General features: G+C 45.7%; 1 protein-coding gene across 9 annotated transcripts in view; it reads right to left on the bottom strand.

Annotated features, from left to right (window-relative positions):
• PITRM1 (pitrilysin metallopeptidase 1) overlaps positions 1-18,822 on the bottom strand; it is a 38,454-nt gene that overhangs the window by 7,776 nt on the left and 11,856 nt on the right. For all 9 annotated transcript variants that reach the window (XM_033209442.1, XM_033209445.1, XM_033209447.1 and 6 more), the window contains 14 exons: positions 15,868-15,994; positions 15,512-15,600; positions 14,575-14,703; positions 13,836-13,949; positions 13,234-13,330; positions 12,729-12,863; positions 10,786-10,924; positions 6,453-6,569; positions 4,836-4,968; positions 3,439-3,559; positions 3,255-3,331; positions 2,838-3,003; positions 2,096-2,196; positions 555-675 (listed from right to left, as the gene is read on the bottom strand). In XM_033209442.1, the coding sequence (XP_033065333.1) occupies positions 555-675; positions 2,096-2,196; positions 2,838-3,003; positions 3,255-3,331; positions 3,439-3,559; positions 4,836-4,968; positions 6,453-6,569; positions 10,786-10,924; positions 12,729-12,863; positions 13,234-13,330; positions 13,836-13,949; positions 14,575-14,703; positions 15,512-15,600; positions 15,868-15,994 (1,666 nt within the window). The remainder of the gene's footprint in view (positions 1-554; positions 676-2,095; positions 2,197-2,837; positions 3,004-3,254; positions 3,332-3,438; positions 3,560-4,835; positions 4,969-6,452; positions 6,570-10,785; positions 10,925-12,728; positions 12,864-13,233; positions 13,331-13,835; positions 13,950-14,574; positions 14,704-15,511; positions 15,601-15,867; positions 15,995-18,822) is intronic.

Raw genomic sequence — 18,822 nt, 5'->3', positions numbered from 1 at the left:
AGACACCACACCCAGAACTGAACCAGGGATACGGAGACACCAAAGGAGAAGACGTGAGCGCCAACCTCCTCCACTGAGGAGCATGGCTTCTCTACTGACATCCATGAACTAGACTACAATTCTCTTTGTAAGTTAATCAAATTTACTAAATTAGTTATCACCAACATCACTGTTCTATGTCTAATCCATGGATTCATGAGTCATAGAAACAGCAGTAAAGCAGCCTTCTTCAGGCCATGGTTTTGGGCCATTCTTATGCCAGCATATCCCAGTCGAAGTCTGTTTTCCTACCAGACTACTTACTCACTGCAAGGCACAGAAGTGAGTGCAGCATCTAAGGCCACACCGCAGAGTCTGAACTCACTTAACTGGGCCAACACTGGACAAGATATTTAATCCTCTTGAACCTCAGTTTCTTCATCTGCGTAATGGGGGATATGAACCCCGACACGCTGGACTGTTCTGAGAATTGAGTTAATACGTGTAAAACATGACAGCTGTTCCTGGCACCTGCCAGGCGCTCAGCGGGCGCCAGCACCACCATCAGTGCATACCTCGACTGTGTGTGGGCGCACAGGCCTCCGTTCCTTCTTACTCCGACCGATGCTTCTAAGGAAGTCTTCGACCACCTTTTCTGTCTGAGACATCTGCTGAGGAGTCGCATTCACTGAACACCTGTTTTAAAAATTACGTATACATAAAACCACTGTTAGAAAAAACAGTTTTAGTAATTCATCACATTTTGTATAATAACTCAATAATGTTGGTTTTATAGAAAATCATGTTCAAAGTGTTAAAAGAAACAGTAGCCAAATGTGGAAATACCACAGCCGCCTCCCTGCTCTGCAGTGCGCTTCAGGTTATCAAGAGATTTCTGCACAGTTCAGTGTGGCAGCTAATGAAGCCGTCCAGAGGCAGAGCCTGAGACCCTAAACTCTTGTTCTTCCAAAGAGCAAAGAAAATACAGAGACTACTAAGATCTGCTAACCATGCCTTCGGAATTACACTATCAAAACACTGACAACTTTTAAAATTACTGTCCAGAAGTCATCAATTTGAAAACGTGAACTGGTTGTTAAAGCAGAACATTATAAAGTGCAAACAATTACCATGCTCTCAAAGTTATATGAAAACAGAACTCTCCCAAATTCTACAGAATTACAAATACTACTATCATATGAAATCTACTTGAACTCTAGTGTATTGACAGAGTGTATATTTTTTCCTTTTGGCTGTAAATCCTAAACTTACTCTAGTTAAAGTAACAGCAGGTACCACTATATTAATACTAACTATATCCCAGGCATGTATGCTGCCTTGCAGATATTCTTTTATTCCTTAAAATAAACCTGCAAAGGAAGGTTTTATGGAGGAGGAAGCAGAAGACCCCAGTGGGTCAGCTGCCCAGGACCTCCTAGGTGCGAGCGTGAGTGCTGGCCTGGCACCAGAAGCCAGGCCAGTCTGAGCCCAATGCCAAGAGCCCCGATCGCCAGGCTTCACCTCTGCCCACCCACAGACCGCCCTGTAGAATCTGCCAGGGATTCGCAAGACATGACTGGGAAAAGGCATCGGGACTCTGTGAAGAAGGACAAGTGACTTCAGCAAATATTTTCTTGTTAAGTACTGACGAATACATCAATGTCACTGACAATAAGATGCTGAAAATAAAACTGTCAATCATTTTTAAACTTCACTCATGCTCACACACCTGAGGGCACATAAGGCCAACTGAAGGTATAGGACTGAGCTGCCAGATATTTCCTCAAAGCATCACAGAATTATGTAAGAAACTGTACTTTTACTCTGACCTTCGGCAAGCTCACCCTTACGGATATCTCAGTTACAGACCATTTGCTTTTGGAAGCAACGTAACTACTGCTCTCAACCTATTTGCACTTCTAGAACAAAATTAGCCTGCTTTCTTCCCCATCTCCTACAACTTTTAATAAGTTTCAACTATTTTTTTCTTAGCTTATTAGAACACTTGACAACTACAATAAATTCTGTAACCTTTACCTTTACAAATAAAAAATACGTAAAAACTATGCTTAATAGAATGAATCATAAAATATTTAGAAACAAATCACAAATGCACCTCATATTATCACCATTTAACAGGTGTTTCTTGATACGCGGCAGCTTCCTCAGGATAGGTTTGATGTCTGTCATTTCTGCAATCCTCTTCATCAGTCGCACCTGGGCCAGACAAAGCTCGCTCACAGAGAGGCAGAGGCCACGACAGACCCAGAGGAAGCTCGCTCAGAGAGAGGGAGGCAGAGGCCACGACAGACCCACTCAGTCTGAACCAAGCACCTGTGACATCAGAACCCTGCCTCGGCAGGGGTTATGTGTGCGAGTGTGTGGCTTGAGGGCTGGAACTGGGGTGCAGGGCGGGACAAAGAGGAAGATGAGTTAAAACCAACCAATCACCGGCCGGTTGCGGTGGCTCAAGCCTGTAATCCCAGCACTTTGGGAGGCCGAGACGGGCGGATCACGAGGTCAGGAGATCGAGACCATCCTGGCTAATACGGTGAAACCCTGTCTCTACTTAAAAATACAAAAAAACTAGCCGGGCGACGAGGCGGGCGCCTGTAGTCCCAGCTACTCGGGAGGCTGAGGCAGGAGAATGGCATAAACCCGGGAGACGGAGCTTGCAGTGAGCTGAGATCCGGCCACTGCACTCCAGCCTGGGTGGCAGAGCAAGACTCCGCCTCAAAAAAAAAAAAAAAAGAAAGTTAGCATTTCTGGGACATAAGTTAATGTATTCCCAAAGAAATCAGTAACTCTGGAATATGTGGCTAAACCAGAATAACAGAGGTTCCTTCCAAGCTTCTTACCTGATCCATCCCGCTGAAGGTCTCCTGCAGGTCCCCTGCAGGTGTGAGGGTCCGGCCTGCCCTGATGGATGCGTACAGGTGTCCAGAGTCGGGAATTCCATTGGCGAGCTCCTGGGCGGTCATCTTTACCAGCACCTTGAAGTGCTCCTCTTCTTCAAAACACGGGCTATGGAAAAAGGAGAAGAAGAAATTCCTAGAGACCCATTCATCATGTCTCTTCAATGTCATGGAAAGTTGATTAAGTATAAGTTTGCAGACTACTTTAACGACCAAAGAAATTTTATAAGTCCATATGAACTACAAATAAAAGTCAGACTTGCAAATCAACAACACACACAAGTAAGACTATTTTAAAGTACTTCAAATGAGGATCTCTAGCACACCCCAAGAATGGACAACTCTTGCAAATAAAGTTACTTGTTAAATATTTCACTCCATAGATGCATCATGTCTGGCAGGTTTCGATCCAGGCAGAGAGAGGAGAAAAGCACACCCTGAACCAAAGAAAACACAGAAGAAAGGAATTAGGGTCGAATCAAACAGTGACAGACACTGGAGAAAAGCTTCCCACCGCAGCTGTCATCTGACGGTAACAGGCTACCTGCTCGTAGGTGTCCATGTGCGAGTCGTCGGGGAGCACGTGGGGAGAAGCGCTCATCCCACCGGTCTTCAGTTCTATCTGCTGAGCCTGCTTCCGGTAGTCAAGAAGGCCGCAGCCCAGCCTGACACAGCAGAGCACAGCCCCGATTACAAGGCAGTCCTTACTGAATCATTTTTAAAACCGTGCATCTTGAATCACAAGTTGCTGCCATTAATTGAGTAACTGCAGCTTTGCCAACCTCTTCACAGTTCGAAGGTCATCAAGCCCTCTAGAGTTCACGTGTCCCCTCCCCCAGGGAGACACCCGTTTCCCCCGCCTGGGAAGTCAGTGTCAAGAGGCACAAGACACTTGGGTGGTCAGTGTCTGCACTCAAAATAACATTCTAAAATATGCATTTCCAGTTGTAAGCTTTTCAATAAATGTTTTATGAGTACTCCCTACTCTCTTCGCCCAGATCACTGTGATACATGCTTCCTTTGCTCAAATGTCTGACAGCCTGGGCGAGGGAGTCCAAAGGCTAAAGACTTTTTAAATTTTTAAGGAAAGTATTTTCCTCTCAGCACTCATGCTTGTGAAAGAAACATTCACAGTGACACTGCTAATGCCAGAAATAACTGAGTCAAGGGAATGACCATGAGGTGTTTTCTAAACGGCTACAAAAGGATGAACAGTGGCAGCTATATTTAAAAAGAAAGGCAGGGAACTTTCAAAACCATGAAGACATTTTTCCATCTGAGCGGACCCTCAGCCAGGGTGCAGAAGGTGTCACAGCCATGTAGCTTTCTGCAGCACGCAGACAACTTCAATCTCCACAAAGGGAAGACCTCAGGTGCATGTTAGGTTGGGCAGTGGTCTCTGCAGCTGGCTGCAGGGTTCCATGTCGCCCTCTTATCCTGGATAGGAACGGGAGCCCACAGCCCTGCCTACTGCTTGTCCTGCAACCTCGGCCACAGCAGAGCTGGGCAAAAGGTCAAGTGTTGATGTGGGTACTCGCGTGTGTGTTCCCAGACCTGTGCACACCCCACCTAGGGAGGACGCCAGCAACTACAGGTCAGCTCGGAGGAGGAGCAATGCGGGCAGCAGGCACATCCAATTACTCACACTTCCGGATTAAACCATCAGTCCTTTCCAAAGCTTCACAGATTCACATGCTAAGATAGACATCTCTAAGTATATCCTTACATTATACCGTAGATTCATAAATATTTCAATGTAATATAGTAAGAAAATGTTACTTTCATAAAAAATTCTAAACCAATATGTTGTACACCATACTAACACACTAACATTGTAAGCTGTGATTCACTGAAGGTAATTCCTACTGATGCATTAGAACAACAGATATGCACACAAAGCAGATGTTAGTAAGACACACAAGGGTGTGTTGCGACTCGTACTTGGTGAGGACGCTGCAGAAGAGGGGCACATAGGGCCTCAGCTCCTCGGGGAGTGTGTTCAGGCTGGAGAAGGCCCGGAAATACACCACGCCATTGGTGGGCTGGGCGCAGTACTGAACAGGGACATCTCCAGCTAGAAAAACAAAAAGGATTTCATTTTTATTGTTGCCAGTAAAATTTTAACCACTTATAATATTTAAAAAACACTATTTATTACTTTTCAAGCATAGAGGTTTAAGACTTATACTAGAGTTTATATAAACTTCCCTATTATATTTTCAGGATAAAAAACTGGAACTGTCTTCAATAGTAAAGCAACCCACGCTCTCCAAGGAAAGGGAAAGGAAGGACGGAACCACGACCTTCTGGTCTCATAACTGGAAGTTCCAGTTACCCAACCTCTCCCCATTAACCAGAGAGAACTCCAACCAGGTGCCCCCAAGAACCCCGGGCCCACATCGCACCTGTCCTCAGCGCTGCTCATCTTTCCCAACAGGCCCTGCCACCTTCTGGCCCCACAACAAAAGGCTGTCCCAGGGCCCCAAACAAGGCTCCTGGTGTCCCCCACCCACTCTTCCTGACCTCTTGAGGGGTGGGCTGGGCATTCAGCTTCGTACGTAGGTCCCCACCTAGCAGAGCGCCCTAGACCAGCGGAGGGACCAAGGCACGGAAGGATGACTGATTTATTCTCACTCTTAGCGAACACTTAATGAGATTCACAGACAAAAACTGCCAGGGTTAACAGATCAGAGGGATGTCAGCCTCGATTTCTACTCACATGCGCGCGTGCACACAAAAATAAACAGGATATAAACATGACAAGCGCTGTCAGAAGACAAAAGGCGGGCTGGAGACGCTTCACAGGACTCAGGGATGCCCAGGGTGAAATCCCATCCCCGTCCTCGAGGTGCAAGTGAGAGCTGCTGCCCTCAGCTCAGTCACGTCCAGCCACACCTGCTGATAAGCTCAGCATCAACATCGTCCCAGGTGAGGTTACCCCAAAGACGCCTCTCCAGCTACCAGCCAGGAGCGAGAGAGAAAGGAGGCACCCTGAGAACTCAAAAGCAGTGACAGACCATGGAACAAAAAGTACCACGGAATGAAAGGTGCCACGGAACGAAACATGTCATGGAACAAAACGTGTCACAGAATGAAATGCCAGGACACAGCAGGGGGATAAACTTGGCCTCCAACTCCCTTTCAACTCAACACCCACCTTTCCGGGGGATCTCATCCCTCTTGCTTCCTCCATGCTGATGGCAGGGTAAACAGTTGGGACAAAGGGCTCTGAGGATGCCTCTATTTTTTAAACTGCACTTAATACAGACACAGCATAACCCAAATCCTCATTTGATTCTAGAAGCAGGAAATCAGAGCGCCCTATCAAACCCCTCTCAGGAACACACACACAGGCTCTTACTGAGTGAATGGGTCTATCACCACCGAGAGTTAGGAACAAGGTAGAAGACACGTATACGGCAAGACTGTGAATGCACAGGGCTGCTCAAGTGTTTCAGGGAAAACCTCCAAGATGTGATTCTACTGCTTCTGTGAGGAGTGATATTTAATTTCCCCAAGGACCCCGAGACCCGGGAAAAGCGTAGTGTTCACAGTGACCTGTCAGGACCACGTCCAACTCTGTGACAGGTATGGTGGGCTCAATATCTGAAACTTTCAACGCTGGCAGACAAGAGGCATCTTGAGGTTTGCTTTGTTGAGTCCGTAATTCTAAACCTAAAAAAGAAACAAGAAAACGGAATATTCAGGGCCATAATTAAAAGGATTGATGCAACTTATCTCCTATGTTATCTTACATCCAGAATTAGCCGTCCATGCCAAGAGTGAGGAGTACAGGAGCACTATGGTTTGCAAAATATCTCCTATTTCCAGGCTGACCAGATTTAGATGCACTAATAACCTCCCTTAGAGGGTTGCCCTTTTCCTAATTCTCATTTTCAATTACTGAACAGTTCTGCTGGGGAGTGGTGGTTTGCTCAAGAAGCTTCTCCTGCACCCCTCCAAAGTTTACATTAAGTAGATTCAACTTGTTTTCAGAGTTTTCAAACCACTTCTTGTTGGACTGACATTTAGTGATCTTTATACTTTTTTGTTTTGAGACAGAGCCTGGCTCTGTCACCCAGGCTGGAGTACAGTGGCACCATCTCAGCTCACTGCAGCCTCTGCCTCCTGGGCTCAAATGATCCTCCCGCCCTAGCCTCGTGACTAATTTTTTTTGTTTTTTTTTGTTGTTGTTGTTGTTTTTTTTTTTTTGTAGAGACGGGGTTTTGCCATGTTGCCCAGGCTATCTCAAACTCCTGACCTCAAGTGATCCTCCTACCTTGGCCTCCCAAAGTGCTGGGATTCCAGGCAGGCATGAGTCACCGCACCTGGCCCTATACTCATTTTCTGTTGTTTCATTTTCACTAATTTCAACAAAAGACTTACACAATCACATAAATCACACAAATTACAGTGGTGCTTAGAAAGACACTTCCTGGGCCTGACAGTCCATTCATCCACGAGGGAGGCAGCACCTGTACAGCAGACCCCTCCACCGAGCCACAGCCTATGCGGAAGATCCTAAGACCCAGGCGTGCCCCCCGCCCTGATGGCCATCAGTGGAGCGGCTTCCCAGTGCTACACCGGACCAAGCAAGTGCACGAGTGCGTGATTCCACGACTCCCAGGAGGGCTGTGCCGAGTTCCCGCTTTAACTCAGTCCCCACACACAGCACTCCTGGTGTCTGCTGGGCTGACCTCCCCCATGTTCCATTTCCACCTTCTGAAGTACCCCGAGGGCGTGCCACGCACTCAGACACAGGACCTTGGGGCACAGTGAGTATCTCAGGCAGTGTCGCCCCTCCACAGGTGCCCCACCGTGGGCTCCAGCCCTTCCGCCCACCTCTGGAGCTGCAACTTCCATCAACAACCACCCCGCTCCCAGAGGCATCTGGAGCCCAGGCTCCCAGTGGCAAGGAGCTCAGACCCGGGCTCTGCAGGCTTCCCCTGCCGGCTCGCCACCTACCTAACATCTTGACTTTCCCGACCTCATGCCCTTCGGAGGTTTTGTCATGTGTGGCTTTGCCAGGAAGCTCCCTCCTGCCTCTTCCCTTCCCCGGCCTTCCCCGTGGTTCCTGGGCCCACCTGCACTAGAGCACGCCACAGCTACCCTGACATCCCAGAGCTCCTTCTCTGAACACACTCACTCACAGTGGGTAGAAAAAGCCTCTGGCACCTTCTCTTCTCTGTTTCCTTTCAGCACATCACACACTCCCTGATGGTGGAGGCTTTACCCCTTCACAGTGCTTAAGACACACACAAGACCAGAAATAGGAAGATTCAAGCTTTTACTAGTTTCCCATTCACCTTTTCTGCATTGCTGTTCTCTACAGATTGGCTTTTAATTCAGAATCCTAACACTGCCGTGCACACTTGAAGACTTACTGACCTGAAATAACCATTCAATGCACTAGCACTGTGCCCTCCTCTAAAGGAGCTCTGCAGTGAGTGTGTAAAGGAGAACTCTGTAGTGTGAGCACTGCTCATTAACCTACTGGTTTGGACTACAGTGTACTGGGTTTTCTTAAAGCATAGCTCTGAGGTCAGGCCAACGAATCTGAAGTAATTTAGGAAACGTACAACCTGTTGCCTACTCATGGAATTATCTTGTGTACTCACGAATAACTACAGTTAAAAGTGGGAAGATTGGAGCTTGTCAATTATCACAAAACAGAGCTTAAAAAAAAAGACTAAGGTTCAAAGAAAAAACAGCTTAAAACAGTTGTCTCTAAACAATTCAGATAGAAAGAATAAGAACAGATTACAAGTTGACATTAATTTTTCTTTTACTACATGATATAACGTCAACCTTAGCATGATCAAAATGAAGTCACTTATATTGCACCTAACGTCCACTCTTACCTCCTGACAAGCCTGACAATTTCTCACAGAATCCCAGCCCACGAGCTTTTTTTTTTTTTTTTTTTGAGGCAGAGTCTCGCTCTGTCGCCCGGGCTAGAGTGCAGTGGCATGATCTTGTCTCGCTGCAAGCTCTGCCTCCCGGGTTCACGCCATTCTCCTGCCTCAGCCTCCCAAGTAGCTGGAACTACAGGTGCCTGCCACCACGCCCGGCTAATTTTTTGTATTTTTAGTAGAGACGGGGTTTCACTGCATTAGCCAGGTTTCGATCTCCTGACCTTGTGATCCGCCCTCCTCGGCCTCCCAAAGTGCTGGGATTACAGGTGTGAGCCACTGCGCCCGGCCCCAACTAGTTTTAACAGGAAAAGTGTGTGTGTGTGTGTGTGTGTTGCACATATTTTTAAAAGGCTTTATTAATACATAACTTACAAGCAATAATATTCACAATTTTAAAGACACAATTTAGTGAGTTCTGAAAAATGTGGCAAGTTATGAAGCCACCACATCACAGTACTGGGCCTTTCTAGCACCCCCAAAACTCTCCCATCCCGCCTACAGTCAACCAACCCCCAACCCCGGGCCTCCAGCACTTCTCATCTGCTCTCTGTCCCTGCAGCTTTGCCACATCCACGGCTTCCCATGAATGGTCTCGGTATGTCACCTGGCTCCTGGCTTCTTTCCCTTTGTGGGAAGTTTCTGAGACGCACCAATACCAAGGGTGCATCACTGTCATGCTCCTTCGCAGCTAGTGGCATTTCTTTGTAAGGATGTATGTGTTGATGGAAGTCTGGGTTGTTTCAAGTTTTGTGTGGATACCTGTTTCCATTTCTCTGTTAGGAGCGGGGCCTTCCTGGTCTGTGCATGTTGGCTGGCACTGTGAGAACTGTGACCCTGTTTCCTAGGTGGCCACACCAGTTTGGGTCCTTTGGCAGCGTGTGAGCATTCCCACTGCCTCTCAGGACTGACGACGTTTGGTGCCAGCAGTAATTTTTAAACTGCTAGTCATTCTAGTAGGTGTATAATGGTATATCACTGTAGTTTTCATCTGCATTTTCCTGATAATTATGATACATTTCCCTAAGAAAGTAATGAGATTATTTCCACGTAATGATTTATGTGCCTAGTTGCCATTAGGATCTCTTTGATGACACCTGTCAGAATATTCTGCCCATGCGTTAATTGGGTTGTGTGCTCTCATGGCTGAATTGTTCTTTTTTCGTGTATTCTGAATACGGGCCTTGATCAGACACCACTTTTGCAAATTCTTCCCAGAGGCCGAACTACCTGTGAGAATCCGTCTGGGTCCCCTTCTCTCCTGTGGCCTCCTCCCTTCCTTCACTCCTGCAGCCGCTCCCGCAGCTGCTGCCAAAATCCCCTGCCTCTCAGCAGTTTTCTCCATCCAATTTCTCTATTTTTCTGCAAAACTATCCCAAATGAGGCTGCTGCTACGCTGCTCACTGACCTGGCAGTTCTCCTGCCTTAATCCATGAAGCACCCGTGTGCTCCCCGTCTTCCACACAGGCCCTCCCCAGGGCCACCGGGTACACCTGTCTCCCCCACACGCTGTCCTCCCTCCATGCTCACCGCTCCACCATCCCTGTGTGCCCCACGCCTGTCCCACAGAATCCTGGTGCTGCTCTGCGGCTGACACACCCCCTCTATGCCTGAGACAGGCCTCTTCCCAACAGACAGCTCTCACTGTCCACTCTGCCCACAGGCCATGCAACACGCACTGCAACATAACAATGGTACTGGCATGTTATGGCACCTGATAAATACAAAGTATTTACAAAATCTGTAAAATAAATACATCTTTCCAAGCTACTTCTTTTCAGTGATTCCTGCCTTCCTACTGAGCTATGAGGGCAATCTTCTGAAATTATCTGAACCCACTGCACCGACGTGAGCTCTGTCGGTGCCCAGTGGACACCTGCTGGTTGAAATAATACCTGTCTCCAACTATCAACTCACTAACAAGTGCACTTGGCCTGAGTGCAGGTCAGGCCTCGCCAGCTCGGAAGGAAGCCTCTGACCTTTCTCGTAGATCTGCTGCCTGTCTCCGGCGGACAGAGCCTTGACTTTCTGCTTGAGCTTCGTGGCTTCCACTTGTGCCTGCTTCTCATGATACTTGTCATCTGGCCTCATCGATAAAGTCAGCTTATGCTGGTTATTCTGCAGCAACCACAGCAACAACAAAAGCCAAGTGAAAACAAGATCTTATTACAACCTAACACTCAACAAGCTTCTGCTGGTGTGTTCTTGGTCCTGTGGTTCCACTTTCCCACTTTAAAAATAGTAATAATAGAACGAACCTCAAGAGTTGTTTTGTCAATGAAAGTACACAAGTCTTATAAAACGCTTACCACCATACCTGCCTGTGTAGTAGTTACAGAATTCATGAATGCTATTATTCTACTATTATCATTATTATGGTCATTAGGTCTTAAACGTATCAATACTAAACATTTTCACCACATCTTAGTTGTAAAAAGGTTTGCACTTTTAAGTACTATGGATATTGGTACTAAATTGAAGTTAATACAGAATTCTATTTTTTGTCTAGTGTTCATTCTATTAACTTCTAAAAGGCTAGAACTATATTTCCCATTCAATACTTTATAAATTAGAACAAAACACATGTTGATGTAATATAGAAATAAACAAGGCCGGGCGCGGTGGCTCAAGCCTGTAATCCCAGCACTTTGGGAGGCCGAGACGGGCGGATCACGAGGTCAGGAGTTTGAGACCACCCTGGCTAACACGGTGAAACCCTGTCTCTACTAAAAAATACAAAAAGCTAGCCGGGCGAGGTGGCTGGCGCCTGTAGTCCCAGCTACTCGGGAGGCTGAGGCAGGAGAATGGCGTAAACCGGGAGGCGGAGCTTGCAGTGAGCTGAGATCCGGCCACTGCACTCCAGCCCGGGCGACAGAGCAAGACTCCGTCTCAAAAAAAAAAAAAAAAAAGAAATAAACATTAGGTTATTTCATGTACTTTCCTTGTTTCAACAATTAAAAAAACTACACATGCGGCCGGGCGCGGTGGCTCAAGCCTGTAATCCCAGCACTTTGGGAGGCCGAGATGGGCGGATCACGAGGTCAGGAGATCGAGACCATCCTGGCTAACACAGTGAAACCCCGTCTCTACTAAAAAATACAAAAAACTAGCCGGGCGAGGTGGTGGCGCCTGTAGTCCCAGCTACTCGGGAGGCTGAGGCAGGAGAATGGCGTGAACCCGGGAGGCGGAGCTTGCAGTGAGCTGAGATCCGGCCACTGCACTCCAGCCTGGGCGACAGAGCGAGACTCCGTCTCAAAAAAAAAACAAAAAAAAACTACACATGCACAAAATGCTACCATATAAAATACTACAGAGGTAAGATAACTAGAAGACACCAGAAAGTTCATGGAAAATAACTTACAATAGCTGAGAGAAACTGCAAGTCATGTTATTAAATCGTATCTCATGCCTAAAGCAACGGAACCTACTGGAGAGTTCCCCTTCAAAGTAGACAACAGTCTTTCCCACCATGGGAACACTTTTTTAAAGTTCTACCATAATAATGAGTACAAAGCAAGGAACAGGCAACCAAGCACAACTGCCCAAAAATCTGAGAAAACAAACGCACAAGCATCAAAAGTATTCACTCACAAAAACCAGAAGATTCATTACATTTGGGTGACTGTTCTCCTATTTTATATTCTTCTACTAATAAAAGAACAATATATGCAAATATTTTGTTCACACACATAAACATACATATATTCACATACTGAAAATGCACACATTCATCTAAAAAAATTATCAACTTGCATTACAATCTGGAAAATAAAGTTAATGTAAGCATTTAAATTTTTAATTAGAAATTAAGTCACCCATTAACAGAAATTACTTAAATGTATAGATTATGTTCCTAATATTCCTTTCATTAGTATAAAATTCAACTTCAAAATTAGAGAAATGAATTATCCAACTTTCTTACCTTAAAATACTGTTTTACTTTTTCTTGCAAAAATTTTGGATTTTCCTGCAGGCACTGTCTGAATTTAGCCAACTGATTTCCCAACTTCAGGAGCTCCACAGGGTCCCCGTCGTGGTTCCAGCAAGATGCTATGTACTGGAAGGAAGATTTCCGCATCCACAATGCAGCTGGTACCACACAGTACAACCTCCACAAACAGCCCAGACTTGATATTAAGATCCTAGTTTCTATGTTTAAATATACCACAGATGATTGTTTATAACAAAAGTCATATAATTATTTGGATGGAGAAACAAAAAAACTTATTTTAGCTCTATTTTGTTCTAATGCAGTAAAAACCACAGGCTGAAATAATGTTTAGGAAATAACCAACAGATTACTAGTTATAAATCCTTACCCATTTAAAGTAATCTATTTCACATAGAAATATCAAAAAGCCAATTAAGCTAGTAACAAGACAAAACGTCTACTATAAAAGTAAATTTGTTGTTGAGAAATCACTTACTGATGTCAGCATCAGCCCAAAGCTGGTAGACTGATGTTTCATCTGTATTTCAATTTTATGAAGTAAAGCCTCAATTCGATCATCTTCAAATCCTTTCCTAAAGAATACAATGAAGAACAAAGATGGGCCAGACACAATGGCTCATGCTTGTAATCCCAGCACTTTGGGAGGCCAAGGCAGGAGGACTGCTTGAGGCCAGGAGTTTAAGACCAGCCTGGGCAACATAGAGAAAGCCCATCTCTAACATACAAAAATTAGCTGGGCATGGTGGTGTGCACCCTAGTTCCAGCTACTTGGGAGGCTGAGGTGGGAGGATCACCTGAGCCTGGTAGGGGAGGAAAATGCAGTGAGCTGAGATCACACCACTGCACATCAGGCTCGGTGACAAAGCGAGACCCTGTCTCAAAACAAAACAAAAACCTAAGATGTAGAAGAGTTTTAGAAACAAACGGTAGCAGAGATAACATTTAAACAACTAAATATGAACAAATGCATATTATATGACAGAGAGGGAAAGGCCCAATGGATCAGGCTCAGCTTCTCCCAAAAAGCACGCAGAAATGAGGAACGAAAGCAGATTGTTACAAATAAGCCACACTCACTCAACTACTTCATCAATCGTTCTGTCTACGAGGCTTCTGACTGTCTCAATGTCTTTCTCCGCAATCCCTTGGAGGCCGACACTGAAGTAGGCCTCCCTTGTGTAGCCATTATACCTAGAAGACAAAACCAAAAATGATGCACTGGAATCCAGGAACATTCATCATGCCCTCGTAATATTCTTGATTTAAAGATCAGAATGAAGCGCTTCAAACTCCAGCCCCTCCACTGAAAAGTGCATTCAAGCAGTGCTCTCAAGTAATTGGTTCCATGTACATCTTTGTCATTTTTACATCTTTTTTTGTTTTTAATTAAATTTAAACTTTTGAGTTATAGCAGGATAAATATCAAAACAGAACTGCTGAGTTTTACAACATTGTAAAGATTCCTAATACTTAATAACCTGACATGTAAGAGACAACAGCATGACATTCTGAGGCCCTGGAAAAGCTGCCTTTGTGCTGGATGTTTTATTTTGGACGAACGCCCCCTTGAAGGGACAGAAATGGCTGGCACTGGATCCAGGATCTCATCCAGAGCTCCCTGATGGGGGCGGCCATCCTGTGCACCATGAGACACTCAGCAACTTCCTGGTCCACCATCTTCCAGTTATTAGCAATCAAAAATCCAAAAATGGTCCAGATATTGTCAAGTGTGGGGCAGGGACAGGGTGTGGAGGTGAAGGAGCAAAACTGCCCCCAACCAATGAGAACTACTGATCTAATCTAATCATAAACTCACCCAACATCAGGAGAAAAGTCTGTGCCAAGGCCAGATTCAATCAAGGCTTTGTAAAAGGGAGAATTGGGCCCAGAAGTCAAGAGTGAAGACAGAAGACTTAAGGTGAAGGCTTCAAATGTGTCGGTGATGCTGCATTGGAAAAAAAAAAAAAAAAAAGGAAACGAACGTAAGAGAAAAGGGAAAATTATTGGCCCTTATGCACATTTTATTTAGAATCACTACACATCTTTCCAGAAATTCTTGCATTTCAACATTTATTTTAACAATTTTATGAGCCAAAGAGAATTTCCCTTAAATACTGGGGTTTTTGAGGGGGGCACAAACCATAAAATTAACTTCACTGCACATGAAATGCTCACCATGTGACAGCCTGCCAGGCACTTTCCACACGTGATTTAAATGACAGGCACAGTGGCAGCACCATTAAGGAGACAAGGAACAAGCCAGGAGAGATGCCAGCCACAGAGTTGCAGGCTGAGCACAGGAGGGCCCAGAGCCTTCCCTTCCTGAACACCCCCTCGGCACGGTTCTGACCTACTCTCGTGAAACCACCGGAATTACAAAGTTTTGTATGTGGTATATTTTGCCGAGGTGCGTGTTCATAGTACCATTCTCACACTCAGAGGGACCTGTGACCTCAAAATGTGAGCAATGGCTGGTCTGAGGCAGTCTTTTCTCTGTAGGAAGAAAGCTTTGAAATACAGTAAGTAAATTACTTTTCTTCTGGAGGGCTATCAAAAATGATTTTCCTCAAAAACCATTTCGGATGTTGTTAAAAACTTTGACATTTTGTTCTCTATTCCTAAAATCCACTTAACCCCTGAATCCTAACTGTGTATTAATTTACATTCAATTGTAGAACTCACTTCTGAACCTTCTAATAGGAATATTTTCCTCATGTTTTTGTCTTGTATGAGCTTTGACAGCATATACTTACTCTGGTAAGAGAAAGCTAACGCTGACGGTTGTTTGTTTAGAGGGATCTGTAGCAAATGAATCCGGACCACATGTTATCTGGAATTCCCTCTGTAAAATGACGTGACCTTGTGAGTAGGCATAGTGTTTGACAGTTGTTAACTACTCTACGTTATCTGGAAACACAAAATAGACCAAAACATGCTTTCCGCTAAGTTAACTTTCTTTCTTTTCAAACAACTATTCTTTTGGTTCGAAAAGATCTCCCATACTCTGTACCGACCATGACAGCCTCTGAAATCCCATCATGAACACCCAGTCCAAGTCCTCATGTCAACATATTTACCAGGCAGGACACAAACACGGTGGGGCACTCACAGGCTTGTCCCAGGGTGTCTGAGCTGGCACCGTGGTGCTTGGTTCGATTTTCTGGAATTTGCTCAGTGCTTGCTCATGAATTTGTTTCAGATGCTGTTCTAATGGGAAATTACCGTACGTGAGGAACCTAAAATTTTAAGGAAATATAATTAGTCTGTTTTAGTTTAAAAGATGTGAGATCGGCCGGGCGCGGTGGCTCAAGCCTGTAATCCCAGCACTTTGGGAGGCCGAGACGGGCGGATCACGAGGTCAGGAGATCGAGACCATCCTGGCTAACATGGTGAAACCCCATCTCTACTAAAAAAAAAAAAAAAAAAAAAAAACTAGCCGGGTGAGGTGGCGGGCGCTTGTACTCCCAGCTACTGGGGAGGCTGAGGCAGGAGAATGGCGTAAACCTGGGAGGCGGAGCTTGCAGTGAGCTGAGATCCAGCCACTGCACTCCAGCCCGGGTGATAGAGTGAGACTCCGCCTCAAAAAAAAAAAAAAAAAAAGAAAAGAAAAAAAAAAAAAATGTGAGATCAAGTGCTGTCTTTTTCACTGAAACACAGTACACAGGAGTGCCCCTTACCCAAGGTCTCGCCTTTTGGTTTCAGTTACCTTTACTCAACCAAGGTCCAAAAATATCACGGAACTTCGAGAGACCAAAATTCACGTAACTTATTACAGTATACTGTTATAACTGTTCTATTTTATTATTGTTGTTGTTAACCTCTCCCTGTGCCTAATTTATAAATTCAACGTTCATCACAGGGCCTGGTGCTATTCCTGGCTTCAGGCAACTGCTGGAGCGCAGTGGCACCATCACAGCTCACTGAAGCCTCAAGCTCCTGGGCTCGAGCAATCCTCCTGCCTCTGCCTCCTGAGTAGCTGGAGTGCAATGATGCAATCTCAGCTCACTGCAACCTCCGCCTCCTGGGTTTAAACAACTCTCCTGCCTCAGCCTCCCAAGTAGCTGGGATTACAGGTGCCCACTACCACGTCCAGCTAATTTTTGTATTTTTAGTAGAGATAGGGTTTCACCATGTTGGTTAGGCTGGTCTCAAACTCCTAACCTCAGGTGATCTCCCCACCTCGGCCTCTCAAAATGCTGGAATTATAGGCATGAGCTACCACGCCCAGCCAGCTAATTTTTAAGTTTTAGAGATGGGTTCTCACTGTTACCCATGCTGGTCTCAAACTCCTGGCCTCAAGCAATCCTCCCTTCTTGGCCTCCCAAAGTGCTTGGATTTGCAGGCATGAGTCACCACACCTAGCCAGAAACTGATCTTTCATTTTAAACTTCATCTAGAGATGTGACAAAAACCAAATGAGGTATTTGTTAAAATACTTTATAACCCTAGGTACAGTAATAGAGTAATCCAACTGACAGTTTCACAAAACTCAACTTTTGGCAACAAGTTCAAGGTTATAAATGTTAATAAAGATAACACATTTGCCGGGCGCGGTGGCTCAAGCCTGTAATCCCAGCACTTTGGGAGGCCGAGACGGGCGGATCACGAGGTCAGGAGATCGAGACCATCCTGGCTACACGGTGAAACCCCGTCTCTACTAAAAATACAAAAAACTAGCCGGGCGAGGTGGTGGCGCCTGTAGTCCCAGCTACTCGGGAGGCTGAGGCCGGAGAATGGCGTAAACCCGGGAGGCGGAGCTTGCAGTGAGATGGGATCCGGCCACTGCACTCCAGCCTGGGCGACAGAGCAAGACTCCGTCTCAAAAAAAAAAAAAAAAGATAACACATTTATTCAACCAGAGGAAAAAGGTTACAATGACAGAATTTATCTTTTTCTTTACTATGTTGCCTAAGCTATAGTTAAGGTTTGGGGAACTAGCATCTTAAAGAACCTTCAGAAATGTCTCGTTCTAGAATTTAGAAACAAATTTTACTCTCTCGGGGTTGAGAGAATCCAGGAGCAATCACCACCCCTAGTGTCCAGATGCTACTCTCCAAAGGCCCTTCCCCACTAGCCACAGAAATCAGAGCTCCCTGGGAAACAGAGTTGAGCCTCTGGAGCAGGGAGGGCCTGGCTGTGCATGCGTTAGGGAGGTGGAGGTGGGGGTGTAGAAACCAAAGAAGTGAGACCAAAATGGGCCAACAACTGGGGCAAATGTGGGCATAAAAATAAATTCCATCTGATCACATAGTCTCAAATATATACATATACAGAAATATGTATGAGGTCACAGTGGTACTAAAAAACAAAACAAAGACTGGGGGGAAAAAAGAAGAAAAGAAAGAACTCTCTTCTCCATGTTGGGCACAGTGGCTCACGCCTGTAATCCCAGCACTTTGGGAGGTCAAGGTGGGCAGACTGTTTGAACTCAGGAGATCGAGACCAGCCTGGGCACCACGCCGAGACTCTGTCTCTACAAAAAAATATAAGCACTAGCTGGGCATGGTGGTGCGCACCTGTAGTCCCAGCTACTCAGGAGGCTGAGGTGGCCCAGGAGGCTGAGGCTGCAGTAAGCCAAGACCATACCATTGTACTCCAGCCTGGGGGACAGAACCAGACCCTGTCTTTAAAAAGACAGCCTCTTCTGTCATCATGAGAGGTAGTTCCTGCACCACCCTCCTCCTCAAACTGGAATTCCCAGGGAGAGCAGCCGCCCCTGCCTTTCCACAGAACTGTATTTCAAGATAACCCGACAGCCCCAGCGGATGTGGAGCTATTCTTTGAAGAAGTCCAACAAACGAATGAAGAATTACAGAATTTGAAAACTTCACCAACTCTAATAAATGATTCAGGCAATAATCCTCAATGAATATGAAAACCATTAATAGGTTGATGAGGAACTCATTATCACAGGACACCAGAAACTCAAATGCACCAGATAGTCTGCGGCTGAAGGGAAAAAGCAGATCTTCACAAGACAGTGGCCGACTCTCAGCATGCACCCCGCTGGCGTGAGACCCCCAGTGGAGGCAAGCAGGCCTCACACAGTGGTAGGATGTGGCCA

This window comes from Trachypithecus francoisi, unplaced genomic scaffold (genome assembly GCF_009764315.1).
Source record: "Trachypithecus francoisi isolate TF-2019V2 unplaced genomic scaffold, Tfra_2.0 Lachesis_group9, whole genome shotgun sequence".
In the NCBI taxonomy this organism is placed as follows: Eukaryota; Metazoa; Chordata; class Mammalia; order Primates; family Cercopithecidae; genus Trachypithecus; species Trachypithecus francoisi.
The sequence above is the reverse complement of the archived record's forward strand: the minus strand, read 5'-3'. Positions and strand labels throughout refer to the sequence as shown.